The following is a 20,917-nucleotide window of genomic DNA, read 5'->3' as shown; positions in this document are numbered from 1 at the left end:
ATGGGCCCTCTGTTCTAGGACAGTAGTAAGAGAGGTTTCCCCTAATTTCTTTTTTTTTTTTTTTTTTTTTGAGACAGGGTCTCTAGCCCGGGCTAGAGTGGGTGCCGTGGCATCAGCCTACCTCACAGCAACCTCAAACTCCTGGGCTTAAGCGATCCTCCTGCCTCAGCCTCCCGAGTAGCTGGGGCTACAGGCATGCGCCACCATGCACAGCTAATTTTTTATATATATATATTTTTTAGTTGGCCAGATAATTTCTTTCTGTTTTTAGCAGAGATGGGGTCTCCCTCTTGCTCAGGCTGGTCTCGAACTCCTGAGCTCAAGCAATCCACCCACCTCTGCCTCCCAGAGTGCTAGGATTACAGGCGTGAGCCACCACGCCCGGCCTCCCCTCATTTCTTATCTCTTCTCCTCTATCCTAGTTTCAACCACTTGGCACAGTAATGATGATGATGTGTATAGGGCACCTCCAATTGACCGTTCCATCCTTCCCACCGCTCCACGGGCTGCTCGGGAACCCAATATCGACCGGAGCCGTCTTCCCAAATCGCCACCCTACACTGCTTTTCTAGGGAACCTGCCCTATGATGTAACAGAAGAATCGATTAAAGAATTCTTTAGAGGATTAAATGTAAGTAAAAGTTTTTTAGGCAATTATTGAGGGTAGTGACTAACATAAACTAATTGTGGAATGGGCAGTTGCTCTTAATTAAAAAAACAACTGGAAATGTAACACAGAATGAAGCAAAGTCAGAGGTATTCAGAGGAATACACTGAATTCATGTTTTTATTTTAGGGTTAAATTCATATGGTTCAAAATTCAAAAGGTATATAATAGGGCATATAGCGAAGTCTCTCTTCTCTCCCTTTGCATCAGTTTTCTTCCCGGAGACAACCAGGTTCTTGTGTATTCTTCAGAGAAATTCGTTGCATACACACGGATGTTTTTGTGGTTTTAAAAAAAAAGGCAAATGAACAAGAACATTGGGAAACTTCTTCTGTTTCTTCTTCAGATCAGTGCAGTGCGGTTACCCCGTGAACCCAGCAATCCAGAGAGGTTGAAAGGTTTTGGTTATGCTGAGTTTGAGGACCTGGATTCCCTGCTCAGTGCCCTGAGTCTCAATGAAGAGGTAAAGAAAATAAGGGTGGAGGGTTGAGGGGGGCGGGAGGCTCGCAAATCTCATGTTTTGTATCAGTCAAACTGGTATCTTTTAGTTTGGGTGAGCAGCTATTTCAAAGACTCCCATAATGTTTACAAAGGAAGACCTGGGTTATTTAACAATGTATCACTTAACATCCAACATCTAGCAAGTCACACTTTAGCAAACTCAGTAGGCCCCAATAATTCAGGGAGTTGTGTAAGTGGAAAATTGTGGCAGAAACCCACCACACACCATGTCTCAAATAAAATCTTACATTAGTTCACTCATAGACAGTGTTAAAAGGCATTATCTCATTTTCGGGGAACTTTTTTTTTTTTTTTTTAATTGCGCTCTGTTGCCCAGGCTAGAGTGCTGTAGCGTCAGCCTAGCTCACAGCAACTTCAAACTCCTGGGCTCGAGCAATCCAACTGCCTCAGCCTCCTGAGTCGCTGGGACTACAGGCATGTGCCACCATGCCTGGCTAAATTTTTAAGTATATTTTTAGTTGTCTAGCTAATTTCTCTCTATTTTTTTGGTAGAGACGGGGTCTCGTTCTTGCTCAGGCTGGTCTCGAACTCCTGAGCTCAAATGATCCTCCCGCCTCGGCGCCCCAGAGTGCTAGGATTACAGGCATGAGCCACCATGCCTGGCCGCTTCTTCAACTTTAGATTCTACTATGAAATGAGGAAAAATCAGCAGTAGAATTAATTGGGTTTGAAGTATATAAATAATGTTGTGGGAAAGGGAAATCAGAGGGTTTCCCTAGAGGAACTAATTTATCCGGAGGTAATACTGAGTGAAAGAATCTGAGGCTACACACAGAGCACACTTTATACAGTTTTACTGGTGCATAATAGGGGCTCTGTAAAATTTTTTTTGAGAGTTGAAGTCTCACTATGTTGCCCAGGCAGGACTCATACTCCTGGGCTGAAGCACTCCCCCCGCCTCAGCCTCCCAAGTAGCTGGGATTACAGGAATGTGCCAGTGCAGCTGGCTTCTATAAATGTTCGAATAAATACTGTAGGACCAGACACACCTTTTTTTTAGCTAATTGTCAGGGAATTAATTTTAATTTATTACACTTGACAAGTTGCCTTGGATAGTTAAAAAGTTATTTCTGTTCTGCAAAATTTGGCTTTATAAAAATAATGAGGTAACTGACCTGATGTTCATTTAAGGCTTAATTCCATGGGGCTATTTCCATTTTCAAGTCTTTTTCAGGCAAACATGAAAATGAGGTTTATTGAGGGGAGAAAGATAGGATCATAGGGCAAGAGCAAGATAATAGGTTATAGAGCATGGTACACACGCCACAGATGACGACTGGACCATTGTCGCAGCAGGGCAAGCGAAAGGAAGGGCAAAGAGGGGAGAGGGTTTTCAAGTCTTTAGAGTTTCGCTCTATTGCCCTGGCTAGAGTGACGTGGCATCAGCCTTCCTCACAGCAACCTCAAACTCCTGGGCTTAAACAATCCTTCTGCCTCCGCCTTCCGAGTAGCTGGGACTACAGGCATGTGCCACCATGCCCAGCTAATTTTTTTTATATATATATTTTTGGTTCTCCAGCTAATTTCTTTCTATTTTTAGTAGAGACGGGGTCTTGCTCTTGCTCAGGCTGGTCTCGAACTCTTGAGCTCAAAGGATCCTCCCACCTTGGCCTTCCAAAGTGCTAGGATTACAGGCGTGAGCCACCGCGCCTGGCCCATTTTTAAATCTTTATAAAGGATTCTTTAGCCAATAAATTGGAGTGTTGGTTAAATTATAGTCCTTTTTTATTATTATTATTTGGTTTTAATTGAATTAACTTTTTCTGGTTTCGTTTATTTTAACCGATAGACAGTGTGGGAAGTCTTTTTTATCTTCCTTCCCCCAGTGCTTTTGCTGTGCCCACACATTCAAGGTCACTCAAGGGGTGTGTGCATAATGAGGTAAAAGATTGGTTAATATGGTCTTGTGCTCTCAGTCTCTAGGTAACAGGAGAATTCGAGTGGACGTTGCTGATCAAGCTCAGGATAAAGGTAAGAAAACTGGTAGAAATTTGTTTGGTAATGATCCTAGGATGACAAAGCAGAGGTGTCCTTTCCTAGAAAATTTTAATAGAGGTGTAGTGATGGGCCCGCCTGAATCTAGAGTAATAGTTCTCAACCAGTTTTGCCCCATGGGACTTTTGGCAGTTTTTGCGGAACATTTTGGGTTGTCACAACTAGAGGGAGTACTACTGACATCTAATCAGTAGAATGCAGGAGTTAATCTAAAATGGGTAGGACAGCACTGCCCGCTACCCACAACAAAGAATTATCCAGCCCAAAATATTAGAAGTGTCAAGATTGAAAAGCCCTGATCCATTTAGATAAATATAAAATATATAATAAACATATTAACTACCTAGCAGAGCATTAGGCACAAGAGAGACCTAATTCATGTATGTTACAGGGACTCCTAGCCTATACAGAATATGAAATAAGCATTAAACCAATAGAAATAAATGTGAGGAAAAGAGGTTGGCTTGTAGAGAGTTCTTTACAGAGCCTGGGGCAACTTCATGACAACAACGTGCTGTAAGAGAGAATATGGTTAAAATGAGGGGGGGTTTCTATGTGTTTGAGAAATACTGGGCAAAGTTTTTATGAGCTAACTTATATTTCTTTGTTTGTTTTAATACAACTCTAGACAGGGATGATCGTTCTTTTGGCCGGGATAGAAACCGGGAGTCTGACAAAACAGATACAGACTGGAGAGCCCGTCCTGCCACAGACACCTTTGATGACTACCCGCCTAGAAGAGGTGATGATAGCTTTGGAGACAGTAAGTTCGTTTTTATGAAGGTAGTTTCTTTTGTGCTCTGGGAGTTATTTAGTAATAGGACAGATGTATTACATATATGATCACATTAACAGACAGAAGGGGAGAAAGTAGTATATGTAGAAAATATTCAAAAGAATTGATAGATGGAGAAAAAGAATTTGGTAAATTCTTTTTTTGAGACAGAGTCTCACTCTGTTGTCCAGACACTCACAGTGCCGTGGCGTCAGCCTAGCTCACAGCAACCTCAAGCTCCTGGGCTCAAGCAATCCTCCTGCCTCAGCCTCCCGAGTAGCTGGGACTACAGGCATGTGCCACCATGCCTGGCTAATTTTTTCTATATATATTTTAGTTGTCCAGCTAATTTTTTCCTATTTTTCTTTTTTTAGTAGAGACAGGGTCTCACTCTTGCTCAGGCTGGTCTCGAACTCCTGAGCTCAAAGGATCCGCCCGCCTCAGCCTCCCCAGAGTGCTAGGATTATAGGCGTGAGCCACCGCGCCCGACCTAAATTCTTAATTTTAAAAAAACTGACCAAAGAATTAAAAGGAGAGATATTTCTCTCCCCTTTCTTTGGAGACAATTGGTTGGTTGATTGGTTGTTTTTGAAACAGAGTCTTACTCCACTGCCCTGAGTAGAGTGCCATGGCATCAGCCTCGTTCACAGCAACCTTGAACTCCTGGGCTCAAGTGATTCTCCTGCCTCAGCCTCCCAAGTAGCTAGGATTGCAGGTACGAGCCACCCGCCCAGCCTGGAGATAATTGTTTATAAAGAAATACAATAGACCGGGCACGGTGGCTCAGGCCTGTGATCTAACCACTTTGGGAGGCCAAGGCGGGAGGATCGCTTGAGGCCAGGAGTTTGAGACCAACCTGGGCAAGAGCAAGACCCTGTCTTTACAAAAAATGGGAGTGGGGGGGAATTAGCGGGGCATGGTGGCAGGCACCTATAGTCTCAGTTACTCAGGAAGCTGAGGCAGGAGAATCACTTGAGCCTTGGAGTTTTGAGGTTGCAGTGAGCTATGATGACACAACTCTGCACTTTAACTGGGGCAACAGAGCGAGACCCTGCCTCACAAAAATAAATAAATAAATACTGAGTGTCTACAGTGTACAAGACACTGTCTGGGCTTATGATGTAGCAGTGAACAAAGATAAAGATAGATAAAAAGTCCTCCTCATTGAAAATACATTATTGCAATGGGGAAAGAGACTGAATAAATAAAATATAGTACAGGTGGGGTTAGATGGAAAATGGGAATGTCATGGATAGGAGTAGGAATGAATTAATTACAACTTTTACAAACATCACCTAAATGTAACAAAAGGTTTGTAAAACCTTTATGAGGAAAATTATGCAACTTTATTAAAATATATGAAAAAAGACTCAACGCTGTAATGTTTTTTAAAATGGAAAGAACCTACTGTTGAGTAAATGAGTTAAGTAGTGGTTTGTCTATATAATGAAATCCTTTATAGCATAATATACATGTAACAACAGGGATAAAATTCAAAACCTGTTAAGGGTGAAAGACAAATTTGTGTAAAAATTAGAAAAGAATATTGTTAATGCATAAGTTGTAAAATTTTAAAGATACTTGCATGGTAATGTAACCACCCTCGTGATTATACATGGAGGTTGGGAGAATCCTGCTACATCTGTAACATACTTCCTTTAAATAAAAAATTGAAATAAACATGGCAAAATACTGACATCCACTAAACCTAAGTAATGGGTTCATAAGTTTGCTATAATTGCTTCTTTATTTCTGTGTGTTTGAAATATTTAAGTAAAAATAAATGGAAAGAACAACTTCAGTTTATGAACATTTTAATTCTGTGAGATAACCTAGTGAGTTCCGTACCAAATATAAGTGGGGAAGCAGTCAGAAATACAATTCCTGTTAGAGGAGAGTCCTCCTTAACCTAATGAGATGTAGAAGGAGGAAGAATGGGGCACAAATCAGAAAGAATAAATCAGCAAGTTTTTGTCTGACTTTTCATGTCTTTGTGACCCAACAAAGCCTTGAGGAGAAGAGGTACTTCAGCATTTATGCAAGAGATTCTATTGTTAACAGGAAGAAATGGCTCTTGAAAGAAAAAGCAGACAATCAGAACAAGCAAGGGTCCTGTTTTGAGTCAAGGGACATGACTATTTTCTCACCTGAAACCTTGAATTTAGAGCAAGCAGGATGGATAACAAGAAAGAGTGAGTGTGCTGTTGTTATCCAAAGCTGCCCAAAATCAACTTAGTTAACCTGAGTTAAAGATCCCAGACTATGCCAAGAAGTCAGAGATTCCCATCCTGGGCATTAGGCCAAAAAAAGAAATCTTGGGGATGGGGGGTATTATACTAAATATTACCATAAAATTTCAGTAATAGCGTACCATTGTGCTGCTTTTCCTCACTATAAATCTGTTTTTTCAGGGAGTACTTACTATGATTTTAATAAGTACAGAGTTCATCTGCCTTTCTAGAAATTAAAAACATTTCAAAATAAACACATGGCTGATTTTTGTTTTTTGTGTTAGATTATTTCGTGTACATAATGATTTTACTGACATTAGCATGTCCTTTAATTTATATAAAGTTTAAAATGCCAGGGAATGTTGTGTCTGGTCACAGAAAAAATGATATGGTTTCCAAAATGAAATCATTGTTTAAAAGGCAGCAGTCACAAACAGAAGATCTGTTTGGCCTACACACATAATTAGCGTTCAAAACGTTTGTAGGTTTTTTAAATTGGTTCATATTTAGAAATTGAATAAAAATTTGGGTTTCCAACTTCTCCTAGAAAATTGGAAGATCTAGCAACAGTCAGCTGGACCTAAATAGCAGCTACACCGTTTATAAATGACTTCATTATTCTCAGTTTGCACCTGAGCCACTCCTTTTCTTATACAAATTTCTGGTATTTAGGGGGCTTCTGATATCATACATATGTGTGTAAAATACAGTTTGTAACATAAACATTGCAGTGAATGTCCTTGTACATTTGTATTTATCATAGGTCCAGTTATTTCCTTAGGATAAATTCCTAAAAATTAAGTTGTTGGCCCAGAGGAGGGTATACATGATTTTAAACTTTTTTTTTTTAATTGAGACAGAGTCTCACTTTGTTGCCCTAGCTCTAGAGTGCAGTCATCATAGCTCACTGCAACCTCAAACTCCTGGGCCCAAGCAATTTTCCTGCCTCAGCCTTCCAAACTGCTAGGATTACAGGATTGAGCCACCATGCCTGGCCAAGTTTAAACCTTTTAATGTATAGTTCTAATATAATTTTTCAGAGTGTTTGTACTATTTTAAACTCTGATCAGCAATACAGGGACTGACTTATGCGCCTAAACTTTGCCAACACTAGATGTTATCATTTATTCTAATCTTTGCCTTTTTGGTGATAGAAAATGATGTCCTATTAGTTCTAGTTTCTTTTACTTACGTAACAGACAGTTAATTAACCCTTAGTCATACATTGCATATATTTTTCGCATTTCGTTTGCCTTTCACATTGGTGGTACATGTATTTCTTCATACTAAACTTTTTAAAGTGGTCTTTAGTTCTTTGGTATCAAGCACAGAAGATTCCAACTATATTCTTATAGTGTTTTGTGCTCACATTTTTTGGTATTTAAATTGTTATCCTTCTGGAAATTCATTATGGAATATATAGAGATTATATATTCCTCCCAAAATTGCTAGCCCAGCAGCATTTATTTCACCAGGGAAATTTTTTAAAGAAATCAGATAAATAGTGAAAAATAAGTAACTCAACATAAATAATTTCACTTGGGAAAAAATGATTCATTTATATAAACACTGAGATAGTAGTGAATAGGAACTCCTGATACTAAATTGATCTAATGGGTTACCATGTTTCTTTCTATTAATGGTGTCAAAGAAAAGACAGTAATGTTACCTGTCTCTTTTTTCTGTAGAGTATCGAGATCGTTATGATTCAGATCGGTATCGTGATGGGTATCGGGACGGGTATCGTGATGGCCCACGCCGGGACATGGATCGATATGGGGGCCGGGATCGCTATGATGACCGAGGTAGCAGAGACTACGATAGAGGTATTATAAAAGGCAATTAAGTTGCTTTCTTTAACAAACTCCTTTAATTCCATTCAGTGTGGTGATTGCAGTTGGGGGTATGTTTACAGGCTATGATTCCAGGATAGGCAGTGGCAGAAGAGCATTTGGTAGTGGGTACCGCAGAGATGATGACTACAGAGGAGGCGGGGACCGCTATGAAGACCGATACGACAGACGGGATGACAGATCATGGAGCTCCAGAGATGATTACTCTCGGGATGATTATAGACGTGATGATAGAGGTAATCCTTTTCTTTTGCTTTACTTTAATGGAGCAAACACTGGGAAAACCATGGAAGATTTGCAGTTTTGTTTCAAACCCCTGAATTGGGTATAATTTTCACATTGTAAAGAAATAGCAGAGCATAGTCGAAGGAGCATTGGCTAAGAATGACTTTAATAGAAGTAAATCAGAGTATAGTTCTTTTCACCTTATATGCTAGCATGTAGATTTTTCAGTTGAAATTTATTGAATAAACAGTAGAAATGGAATTTTTTTTTTTTTTTTTTGAGACAGAGTCTCGCTCTGTTGCCTAGGCTAGAGTGCCATGGCATCAGCCTAGCTCACAGCAACCTCAAACTCCTGGGCTCAAGCAATCCTTTTGCCTCAGCCGCCCAAGTACCTGGGACTACAAGCATGCGCCACCATGCCCAGCTAATTTTTTATTTATATATATATATATTTTTTTTTTTGTCCATATAATTTCTTTCTATTTTTAGTAGAAACAGGGTCTTACTCTTGCTCAGGCTGGTCTCAAACTCCTGACCTTGAGCGATCCTCCCACCTCGGCCTCCCAGAGTGCTAGGATTATAGGCGTGAGCCACTGCTCACGGCCGGAAAAAAAAATTTGCCTGTCTCATGGCATGATCTCATTGAATAAATTACATTTAAAATAAGTGATGTTAGCCCCGTTTTTCAAGTTAAGGAACTCAGATTAAACACAGTTCCACGGCCAGTAATTGATACTATGGGGTTAAAGACCAGTTGTTGCTGATTTCAGTGCCCTTATATCACAATAATTGGTTCATTAATTGTGAGATTTCAGTGTACCTGTTCTAAAACTATGCCTCTAATACTAGAACATATGAAACATGCACTATTACAGATCTGACTTATAAGAAATTACTAATAAATGACCACAATTTGTTTTCTAAATTTTGTGATATCATTAAAAAGGTTAAGATACCTGGCCCAGAATTTTTTTTCTTTTATTTCACATCCCTGTATTAGTCTTGAATTTTGTGCCAAGGGTTTTATATCCATTATTTTGCATAATTCCTCGGAAGGGAAGATAGACCTGGACAGCTAGTAAAACACAACGAGGTGACAGAATTCATCAGCATTATATGCAAGTTGTACTGCAGTAAAGTCTTTCCTCCTTCCTCAAACAAAAACAAAACCAAAAAGTTTAACGTTTTGGTTTTTATTATAAATTTTAATTCATTCTTAAGTTATTATCTGTTTTCTCAAGAATCTTAAAACTACTAGCTAACATTATTTATTGAGCATTTACTCCGTACCAGTAGTAAGCTGAGTGCTTGCATTATTTAATCCTTAGAATTCTGTGTGGTGTAGGTAAAGTTATCTCCAGTTTACAAGTGAGAAAAGTGGAGGCTTGATGTGGGCTTCAGGTCCTCCTTGACTTCTGACCTTTTCCTCTCTCACCTTCCCCAATAGCTGTACACCTTATTTTTTCTCCTGTTCATCTTACCACCAGCTCCCACTTGTCCTAAGCCACTGCTGCTGCCTTTGCTCAGGCCTCATTGCTGTACCCATATTACTGGCAATTGTCTCCTAATAGATTTCCCTGCCTCACTCCATTCTTCACACTAGTCCCAGTTGTCTCTCTGGAACAAAATCTAATTGGACTATGCCCTCCTTTAGAGCTTTCTAGTCTCCCCATGGCCTGAAAGATAACCCTGTGTCTATATTTCTGACATGCAGGGGCCTTCACTGTTTGCCTGCAGTTTACTTCTTAGCATTATCTCCCATCCCTTCTGCATCTACCTGTGGGATACATGCTCAGCATTCAAGATTGCTCAATTGTTACCACTCTGCAGGCTTCCCCAGACACAGTCCTCATCTTTCATATGGATAAATCTGCCTTGTAGAACTTAGCATACTGTATTCTTTTTTTTTACTCTAGCTCTCCTACTAAATTGGGCTCCTTGTAGGGCAGGGGGAAACCATCTTATTTCTGGCTTAGCACAGTATCTAACATACAGCTGCTTGGTAAAATTATTGGCTCTGTATTTAAGTGGACATAAAAGAAGGTGGAGACATTGTGTACTATAGTGCTCCCAATAGAGTTGCTTCAGTAATATGGATTTCCAGTAATACGGATTTCATTTTCTGGTCCACCCACTATTAGCTTTGTATCTTAAGAAAACTACCCTTTCTGAGCACCGGTTTTATCTTATAAAAGTGAAATAGTGGCCCCTTCATAAAGTTACACAGATTAAAAATGTTAGCCAAGTACCATGGTGTGTGCCTGTACTCCTAGCTACTCAGGAGGCTGAGGTGGGAGTAGTCTCAGAAGCTATATAATATCAGCTTAAAGCCATTATAGAAAATGTAAATCTTGCTAAACAATACCCTCTTTGCAGATATGTACAGTTATAGTGAAAGTTGTCATGTGTGGGCAGATAAACAGTCCACATCTAGTTTTTGTGAGCAGACAGAGCACAGCTGGGCATGTCATCAGGAGGCATTAGCTCTTACGTAGGGTAGCATTACTTAAGCCAGGTGGTTGTATCCATGGGCTCTCTTTGTATTTGTTATATCTTCTGTATGTCTAAAATATTTAGTATAAGCAACAATTTTCAGAATTATAATTTCCTTAAAACACTTAGGTTTATATTGAAAGTGTTCTGACAACTTGGATCAAGGAAGAGATCGGACTCCCTTAGAGTTTATATTCATATGTTCAGTGTTGCATGCTCTGCCCTATGAATCACATGTCAAATTTATATTATATACAGAGACAAGAATACAAGAACTAGAATCTTCCCTATCATATTGTTACAACCTCTTAACCTACTGAAGACAACTATCTACCAGACCAGATTTTTGAATAAGATACTTTCATCCAATAGTTTAATCATGGTCGAAAATTTCTTCCCAGGTTAAAATAATCATAATAAATGATTAATTTACCATTTAAATTTTTACTATATTTAGTCTTTGCCATGGTCTGGTACTACATTGTGGATGTGGTAGAGGAAAGAGTAATTGGATTTGTTTATTTAAGCTACCCATCCTCTAATGATCTCCCATCTACCTTCTCTGCTGGATTGGCTAGGCCACTAACCTAAATCCCATACAGCATTTCCTATGTCTGGGAATCTGGCTCTCAGCCATCAGCTTCTGATGATTTGGAAAACTATTACTTAGAGTTTCATTTAACTTAGGTCCCCCCCAAAGACCCAAACTGAATCTAAAGCCTCGGAGTACTCCTAAGGAAGATGATTCCTCTGCTAGCACCTCCCAGTCCAGTCGAGCGGCTTCTATCTTTGGAGGGGCAAAGCCCGTTGACACAGCTGCTAGAGAAAGAGAAGTAGAAGAACGACTACAAAAGGAGCAGGAGAAATTGCAGCGTCAGCTGGATGAGCCAAAACTAGAACGACGGCCTCGGGAGAGGTACGGTTGTCTTCAGTGATGGATTTCCCATCTGTGAATCCAGTGGTTCTCCCCCCCACCCCCGCCCCAAGACCATGCCCAGGTAGCCAGTGGTTCTTAATGGGGGCATTATATCCCCACGGGCATTTGGGAAATTTGTGTGGTTATTATTGGTTGTCACTGATTAGCATTTAGTCGGCTGGGAATATTAGGCAATCTACAGTGTATGGGACAGTTTCACAGAATGTCCATTACAAAGTCTTTACCATGAAGAGGTGGCATTGTATATAATAGGGGAGAGACCTATAATAAATAATCATTTTGAAAAACTAGGCCTAGTTATGAATGGCTTGTAGAATTGTGTTAATAGTAAGAGGGGGTGATACTGTAGACTATGTAGGAGAATGATCTTAACCTTATTAGCTGATTCTTGGTGAAGTATTCTGAGCCAAAGTGTGTCTTAGTTGCAGCTTTCAAATAGTTCGAGGAAAAGATAAATATATACACACACACACCCATAGATAAAGTAAGTGTGCTAAAATGTCAATAAGTGATGGTTCATGAGAGGTTAGCATGGGTCCAAGGTGGCCTTCACTGAACCAGACATAGTGTATGTTGTTTAATCTCTTTTGTACAGACACCCAAGCTGGCGAAGTGAAGAAACTCAGGAACGGGAACGGTCAAGGACAGGAAGTGAGTCATCGCAGACTGGAACCTCAGCCACATCTGGCAGAAGTAAGTCAGACCAGGGTGGGTATCATGTTATTGCTGTTTTCCATAAATTGTCCATAACCAAATTATGCACAGACTTTTGCAGTATTACATTCAGTCATGAACTCTATTTGGGTTAGCATGGACTGATTGGCATTGCACATCTCCAAAAGATCTAAGGAATGGGCACCAGAATAGGTTTAGATGATGTTTTTAATAATCTGCCACTAAAGAGTATACTTGACCGTTAGATTTGTCCCTTCATTTATGTCTTGACATCTTAGAGCTTTGTTTATTCACCATAGTCATAGGCTGATGTTCTGTGTGAGGCAGGGCCAGCCAGTTTTGATGTTGTATATTAGAACCAGAGCAGTGTTCTCAAGCCATGTTATTTTGGTCTTAATTCTTCCTAATTACTGGTTGATCGTAAGCACTTGTAGTGTTTTTGGAACCTAAGTGATTCAATTATAACACCTCCCTTCCCTTACTGTGGTTTTTTAAGGTCTTTACTCCCACCTCTAAATTGATTTGTGCTTAAGCATTTCAAAACACGGCTGAAGGCTGAAGTGATTTAGAAATTCATCCAAGTGTTGTAGGAGTTTTCTGGAAATTAATTCACACTAGAGTAGTCTCTTAGTAACAGGATGTAATGCCCCTTTTTTGTGGCTAGGTAATTTGTGTACCTATTTCTATAGAGTTTGCACTTAAAATGTACAAAGAGCCGGGTGCGGTGGCTCACACCTGTAATCCTAGCACTCTGGGAGGCCGAGGCGGGTGGATTGCTTGAGCTCAGGAGTTCGAGACCAGCCTGAGCAAGAGCGAGACCCCATCTCTACTAAAAATAGAAAGAAATTATCTGGCCAACTAAAAAATATATATAGAAAAAATTAGCCGGGCATGGTGGCACATGCCTGTAGTCCCAGCTACTCGGGAGGTTGAGGCAGTAGGATCGTTTAAGCCCAGGAGTTTGAGGTTGCTGTGAGCTAGGCTGATGCCACGGCACTCACTCTAGCCCGGGCAACAAAGTGAGACTCTGTCTTAAAATAAATAAAGAAATAAATAAATGTAGAAAGAATATGACAAAACAGGCTTCTAGTTTTAAGGAGACAATTAATTGCTTTTTAAAAAAAGTATATGTTCTCTTTTTCATAAATGTGATTATATCACAGCCTGTGTGTGTGTTTGTGTTGAGCTTCTATTCTAAGCTAGAGTTGAGCAGTGGTTACTGGAGTTTGGGGTTTTCATCATAGGGCCCCTTTACACATACATATACATACTATTCTCCAGGTCAGAACATTTTAACATAGAAAATGTAGAAAGGCTGTAATCTTGCATTAAAGGACACTTACTTATGCCTAAAAAGGTCGGATGGCTGGCTATCCTTTAAGATCTATACATAATTATTATTATCCCTATTTCTGTATGCATCAGTAAAACATTGCTTTCAAGATGACATTTAGAAACCACTATGTTAGGGATAATTATTTCATCTATTGGAAGCCAAATTAGGGCCTTCATTTAAGAATGTACGATGGAAAGCAGTAAATTTGGATGGTGGACCATTTTTCACTCTGTTGAAATCTTGGTAGATGATGTATGATAAGCCTTCCCAACCCCCTTCCCCTGCCCCCCAATAATTTGATCTTTCCACTCTGGCTTCACAGATGTGCGAAGGAGAGAGAGTGAGAAGTCTCTAGAAAATGAAACACTTAATAAGGAGGAAGACTGTCACTCTCCAACTTCTAAGCCTCCCAAACCTGATCAGCCCTTAAAGGTAATGCCAGCCCCTCCACCAAAGGAGAATGCTTGGGTGAAGCGAAGTTCTAACCCTCCTGCTCGATCTCAGAGCTCAGACACAGAGCAGCAATCCCCTACAAGGTGAGTCGGCCTGGAAACAGCAGTTGGTTAGCCACAGAACCTTCAATATTGTGATATAATGGTGGAAAATACCCAGTGGGATGTTGGCCTTCTAAGTTATTCTGTCCTAAGTGTGCTGGAGCTGGCTTCTCAGAGCCAGTTGTTCAGTTTTCTGGAGTCCATGAATGTTCATGTTATTGCTTTCATTGTTGTCATTCCTGTATTTTAATGTTCTATAATGTTATGTGGTGGGAGGTTTTTTGTTTTCTGTAAAGCTTACTGCATGTAAAGGATGATTAAAGGTTTCTTTACCTGTTCTCTCCCTGAAACAACTGATGAATGTGATTGCATGTTTCCTTGTAGTGGTGGGGGGAAACCAGCTCCAGCTCAGCCGTCTGAGGAAGGACCAGCAAGGAGAGGTGAGAGCATACTAAGGGAAATGGGCCTAAATAAAAAGGCTTCCAGAATTAAATTTTGAACTGCAATGTATCTTACAGCTGATTTTGTGTTTAAGGTTCTTGGATTATCTACCTTTTCTTGCCAGTAGGGGGCAGGAGTGACCTCTTTGGAGAAAGCTTGAAGCCCTCCCTTTCCCGGTAGAACATTTCTTTGAAAGGGGGAGAAAAAAAAATCGGAAGGAAATTAACATGTTCAGTCCAGATTAGAAATGTCACCATCAGCAAGGCCAAGGTCACAGCAGAGCGTCATAGTCCTTATTTCCAGCTAGCTTTTCATGATGGCGTAACCTTACAGTGGAACTTTTTAGTGGATCTTGTTTGGTTTTTGTGTGTGTGTGTGATATAGAGGACGTGGAAATAAAGGCTTTCAGAAGGAAGTGTGGGTTGGGGTGAGGTTTAATTTCCCTCAGTACATATGGGCACAGTTATCTTCAGCTTAAAGGAAATCTAGGAGAGCGAGTGATTATTTTACTTGCCTTTGATTTGTTTTTTATGTTACTGCTCGAGCAGATGAAAATAAAGTAGATGGGATGAGTGTCCCAAAAGGCCAAACTGGGAACTCCAGCCGTGGTCCAGGAGATGGAGGGAACAAAGACCACTGGAAGGAGTCAGATAGGTATGCACATTCTCTCTCTCATCATTTGTAAATCTTTCCTCTGGTGTTAGAGGCACATGGCTTTGTAATGAAGTTGTTCTTGCTTCTCCAAGCACTGCCCAATCTCTCATTGTGAACAAACTAAAGTCAACCAATATAGACGGTTATGATTCTGAGAATCTAGAAATAATACGTTGTCCAGATAGCAAGAACTGTCGACTGGAGGTGCCTGTCCAGTGCCTTACAACTATGTGCATGCACCTGTGTGCCGGAGAGTCCTCTCCTAAGGATGTGGTTTTATGCTTACATCTCTGCAGGAAAGACGGCAAAAAGGATCAAGACTCCAGATCTGCACCTGAGCCAAAGAAACCTGAGGAAAATCCAGCCTCCGTAAGTGTTAAAGGCTTGCTTGCAACTTGTCTTAGCTCATTTTTGCCATCAAACTTCTTCACATTTGAGGCTACAGAGTGGTTGGAAATAAGGCATTGGTGTTTATGCAGAATAGTGGAGGAAATTTAGATTAGTTTTTCCCCCATTTCCATCTTTCTCCGCACTCCTCCCTTCTGCAAGGTAAAGGTGTTACATGACTACGGTGAGGTCACACGTGCCTCTGACCGTCTTTCCCGCGCTGCTCTCCAGTGGAAGATGCTAATGAGCAAGCAAGCTGGTGTAGTCTGGACTATCATCCCCTACTTGCCAAAGTATGAGTATCCTGTTTCTTGGGTTTTGATGTCGTAATTCAAGGCCTTCAATATCTTTTTACTCTAATATGTTACAGAAGTTCAGTTCTGCAAGCAAGTATGCTGCTCTCTCTGTTGATGGTGAAGATGAAAACGAGGGAGAAGATTACACCGAATAGACCTCGACATCCTGTGCTTTTGCCTAGTCTCTCTCCGCCCTGGAACATTCGAGAGCAAATCAAACCTCTATCCAGACAAGACAAAATAAAACTCACCATCTCCTGGAAACCTTTCTTAACTTTTTTTTAAAAAATGAAATGAAATTCTTTTGCATGCTGCTGCAGCCTTTAAAGTATTGAAGTAACTGGAGAATCGCCAATGTAGCCAGAGAGAAAGAGACTACAGCTTTTTTAATGGAAAAGTTGTGGTACGTTTTTTATGACACCATGCAGTTGCCTGTGTGATTAGTGCCTGGGGGACTCCATTTAGCAGAAATGTAATGACAGTGATATGATGTCTGGAATTTGGGCAGTAGGGGAGGTACAAGGAAGAGTGTGAGATTTCCACCTTTTAATTCTTCTTATCCTGTTGTGGCATATATGAATTCTCGAACATTATCTGAATAAATTTTCCATCCCTGGAAAGGTAGATTTAGCCTCTCAAATTGTTTTAGTCTCCAGGAGGCTGCTAGCCCCTCCTCTTATTTAATTCTGAGTTATCGGGGCCAGCCTAGGGGGAATTCCTTCATTTTTTACCCCCCAGGGGGGTAGTTGGGAGTGAGTTATAGGCCACTAAAGAATAGGACTGCTTGGGACCAAAATAAATGGGAAAATCGTGGTTTGAAAAGAAGCTTTTGGGAGGTGATGAATCATTTTTTGCACCAGCTTATAGGGGAGAATAGTGTGAACTCCAATAAACACATGAATGGTTATTTCCTGGAGCAGGAAGCACTTTGGGGTCTTGGGAATTCCCAGTCTTATGTGTCCTGGTTTTGCCCTTTCCAAACACTGTCCTTTTTGAAAGTCCAAATATATCCACATTCTGTTGAAACCTTGAAGCTTTAAAAATTTAGATTCTTGTCATTGTCTTAAGTTCATGGTACTCTTACCTCCCAAAAAGCAGTCTCTAAGTCACATACCTATTATCTAGGGCATTTTATATCTCAGCCACTGGGAGCTGTGCGAGGAGGAATCAATGCTTTTCTCTAGCAAATTGGTTCCTTGATGTATTTTGACTCTCCTTCCCTCCATCCATGCCTGCTCCTGGCTGCTTTGACCCCTTTTACAGATCAAAATACTCTAGAATTGATGGTCTTGGGTGGTAAATAAAGGTGGATAAATTAGGGACAGTTAAATTGGGAGCCTTTCTTACAACCACGATTGGGTTTTGTTTTCCACCCCCACCCCCAAATTTCTTTCTCTCCACCAAAATCCCACACCAGTGCTTGGATTTATAATGTGGCCTAGAGTGTGTGTGTGTGTGTGTGTGGGTTTTTTGTTTTGTTTTTTTAAGCTTCCCTTAAGAGTAAATGGTAATGGAGACCCCTGCTTAACAAAGTCCTGGTTTCTCTTGCAACACAGTAGCTAAACTTGCCTGCTTCTATGTGCAACTTTGTAGGGGTCAGCTGGGTAGATGGTATCCTTCCCCATCATGGGCAATATAATATTAGTACCTGCAGAAATGACACCTTGGTCTCTTGTTTGCAAGCCCTTTCCCCATCAGTCCTAGGTTAGACTGTCCAGCCATGCAGAGGTGTGGGTTTATGTGTGCTGCAGCAGTGGGCATAAGGAATAATTTACCAAGTGGACAAAAGGTACACCAAGTGAATTAGCTTTACATAATTGACATGAATTGGCTAGTAGCTAGGAAGTGGGCTTTTAAAGAGAGATACCCAAGGTTGAAAGGGTTTTTTTTTTTTAAATAAGAAACCATTGATTGGATTGTAGATAATGAAAAGCTAGGGTTTGCCCTCTTCATGTCTACTCCCCTTCCAAATAGTTGTATCCAAAAAATCTGGTGTTCCCAATCCCCAACCTTGCCCCCCCCCCATTAAAACAAACAGGGATTGATTTATGTCCCGCTCCTGAATACATGTAAAATTTGTACAAAAATATCTTCTATGAAAATGATTTGTAATCTGTAGACTTAATACCTGGGAGATGTCTTGAGATGTAAAATCCCATCCTTTGGGTTGTGGGTTTTTTGTTTTCTCCAAATAAATCTGATCTTTAAAGTTCATTTTAATGCTGAAATTCTTTGACATACACTCTAGTTCAGTGCTTTTTATTGGACTCCCAATTAACAGCCTGCCCCTCCTTCCCCACCATCTCTGACATTCTCATTCAGCATTGGATACCACGTTGTACAACATCAGAGGGTGGGGTTACAAGGGAATCTTTCAGAAACCAGGTCTTCCCTCTGTCACGCAAGCTGGAGTGATCGTAGCTTGCTGCAACTTTGAACTCCTGGGCTCCAGGGATTCTCCCCACTTCAGTCTCCCCAGTCGCTGGGATTACAGACGACTCCTGACTTAAGGGATCTATTTCAGTGCTTACTGAGGCCCAAGAACTCCCAAGGTGGGGTTTGCAGCTTAGCTCTCCCTTCAGCATTTTTTGCCTGGTGTTGACTTCTATCACTTGAACTTGCCTGCAGTCCATTTTCTGTATTGTTTATTTTAATCATAAGATGTGGGAACTCGAAATAAATCCTCACATCCTTGAGGCAGTGCCTCCATAAATGCCCCAACCTCATCTCACTTAGGTAATCCAGAGAGACGCTGCTCTCCTGAGTCACTGGTGGGCAGGAGATCTTGGTGGCAGGCTGGTCTGGGTAGCCACAACGAAGGCAACTTTTTCTTAATCATACGTCAGACCTAGTGGGAATTTTCCAAACAGCTAGGGACAGACTGGTCATTGTTGCAAGACAGGAAAGGGGTTAGGACAGTGGCAAAGAATCCCTAAGGTCACAAGGGGGTGGAGCATGAAAAGGAGCCCAAGAAACCTCAGTCAACAATTTGGTAGACTTAAGAGCCAAGAGGAAGGGAGTGGGAGGTAGATGGGAGCAGTTACACAGTGGCTTTCCCAAGCCGATTACTGTATTGCTCTTCTAGTTTCCTGGTGCGTTAACTCTGTTCTCCAAAATTGGCTAAGTTGAGGGGTAAGAGGCACGGTGAGCTTACAATGTGAAATGCTTTAAATGTGGCGTTTGGTGTCCCTGCTGCCCAGGCTCCCCGTGGAACCTACAAGGTGATGTTTTCTGAGGCTCCACCGCAGGAATCGGTCTTAGTCACCCCTCCTAGCTGTGCAATACGGAGGTCTGGGTAAATGATCGAAGGAAGGAAGATAAAAGTAGGAAAGGCTTATTGAAAGAGGTTTATGTTGGTTGTGCACAGAAACAGTAGGGAGGAAGGAACTCCCTGTACTATGTCCCAAAAGGGCACTCTAAAATCAACGCCTGGGCTTTGGTATGGCCACATCCTCGGTTATAAGTACCTGTGGACCCTCCCAGAAGCCCAGCTGCAGAAATGGGCCCAGGACTAGTAGGCACTCATTGCCAACCTGTGCAAATCTTGAGAAAATAGGGGAGGAGTGTAGGTGCAGTATCCTATTTCACAAGGGCTGACTTTTTAAGTTAGTTGGGCCCCATGTGTATTCTAGCCTAGTTTCTCCTCGCAGAATCAAGCACTATGCTCTGGATCCCAAAGCAATGAGGGTCCCAGTCCATGCTGAGGGCGTCACCTCAAGTGCTACTCAAGCTCAAAGCATCTGGTTTCTCAGGAAGTGAGAGAACTACACATCTGCTCCTGGGAAGCATTATTTGTTAAATAAGCCTTGTTTCTTGGCAACCACTATAGCCCCCGGGGCCACAAGTGAAGGGGACTTGCCTTCCCTCACTCTGCCGCCTCCCCAAAAAGAAGTTTGGAAGAGGCAGGGCTGTGCCGCTCCCCACCCAGCTGCAGCAACCTCCCAGTTGGACAATACACCCTCTGTCCTTGGCCAGGAGATCCGCCTCTGGAGTTGGCTCTGCCCCTTCCCCGGCTCTTCCTGGTTCCCAGCACCCAAACCCACCACCGAAGTTCTCCTAACACAGGGGTCTTTCAGCCAGGACAGTCCCACACCTTCAAATCCCCCTCCTACAGTCCCCTTGTCCCACAGATCTGAGCGCACTCAGTTACAAGCATGGGGTCACCCCAGACCATGGAAGATGGGGTTCCACCTTCAGTGCCAAGATGGGCCACGCTCTGCATAGTCAAGGTAAGAAAACCTGCATGGAAGGGAGTCAGAGTGTTCCTGAAATTCTGTTTCACCCTCATTAGCATCGACCCTCTCCTCCTCTCCAATCCTCCTGCTGCTCTGAGCTGGAAAGCAGGATACCTGGCTGGCTCCATGATCCACCCACTTTTATTTCACCCCCACCAAGCTGCCTTCACTCTTCACTCTCAACCTTTCTCATCAGCTTCCTTCCTGCAGCCTCCTTCCCCCTGATCGCCCTCAGGGATCAAGCCTGAGCTGGGAGTTCAGCTGCCCATCTTGTGGCCCTTCTCCACTTCCCTGGAACCTCAAAAGTTCCTCTCATGGGCCTGCCAGGCAAGACAGCGGTACTAGCATGAGTGTGAGGTTTAGCCCTACCCACCTCTCTGGGATCCAATCAAGTTCCTCCTGGAGGAACTTGGAGGAACTCTCCTCTTGGAAAGTCCCAGTCTCTCCATTGGTACCTTTAGGGATAACAACCTACCCCATGGCATGCCCTGCCAAAGACCCTCATGAATGCTGGGAAGGGCAAGATGTTAAAAGAACTAGCTGAAGGCTCCAAAGAAATGAAAAAAATCTCCATATTTCATATATCTTGATTACATAATTAAATCTTGCCAAAATACATGGGAAGACCTTCAGCCCTGCCCTTTACCCAGTAGCCTCCAATTCCCAATGCTCTCCTCAGTATTCCCCTAACTCCTGCCTCT

The 20,917-nt window shown here is 41.7% G+C and overlaps 1 protein-coding gene across 2 annotated transcripts in view; it reads left to right on the top strand.

The window, feature by feature from the left end:
• EIF4B (eukaryotic translation initiation factor 4B) overlaps positions 1-18,195 on the top strand; it is a 28,178-nt gene extending 9,983 nt beyond the window's left edge. Inside the window, exons 3-15 of one of the 2 annotated variants that reach the window (XM_045553913.1) lie at positions 423-631; positions 1,014-1,130; positions 3,106-3,160; positions 3,813-3,947; positions 7,879-8,016; positions 8,106-8,279; positions 11,449-11,677; positions 12,294-12,406; positions 14,032-14,245; positions 14,588-14,643; positions 15,193-15,298; positions 15,595-15,667; positions 16,056-18,195. In XM_045553913.1, coding sequence (XP_045409869.1) covers positions 423-631; positions 1,014-1,130; positions 3,106-3,160; positions 3,813-3,947; positions 7,879-8,016; positions 8,106-8,279; positions 11,449-11,677; positions 12,294-12,406; positions 14,032-14,245; positions 14,588-14,643; positions 15,193-15,298; positions 15,595-15,667; positions 16,056-16,136 — 1,700 coding nt within the window. In that variant the 3' untranslated portion in view covers positions 16,137-18,195. The remainder of the gene's footprint in view (positions 1-422; positions 632-1,013; positions 1,131-3,105; positions 3,161-3,812; positions 3,948-7,878; positions 8,017-8,105; positions 8,280-11,448; positions 11,678-12,293; positions 12,407-14,031; positions 14,246-14,587; positions 14,644-15,192; positions 15,299-15,594; positions 15,668-16,055) is intronic. The other variant, XM_045553914.1, reaches the window with a different exon arrangement.
• The last annotated feature ends 2,722 nt before the right edge of the window (positions 18,196-20,917 follow it).

The sequence above is a fragment of the Lemur catta genome, chromosome 6 (genome assembly GCF_020740605.2).
Source record: "Lemur catta isolate mLemCat1 chromosome 6, mLemCat1.pri, whole genome shotgun sequence".
Lineage (NCBI taxonomy): Eukaryota > Metazoa > Chordata > Mammalia > Primates > Lemuridae > Lemur > Lemur catta.
This window is presented reverse-complemented; position numbering and strand designations above follow the sequence as displayed.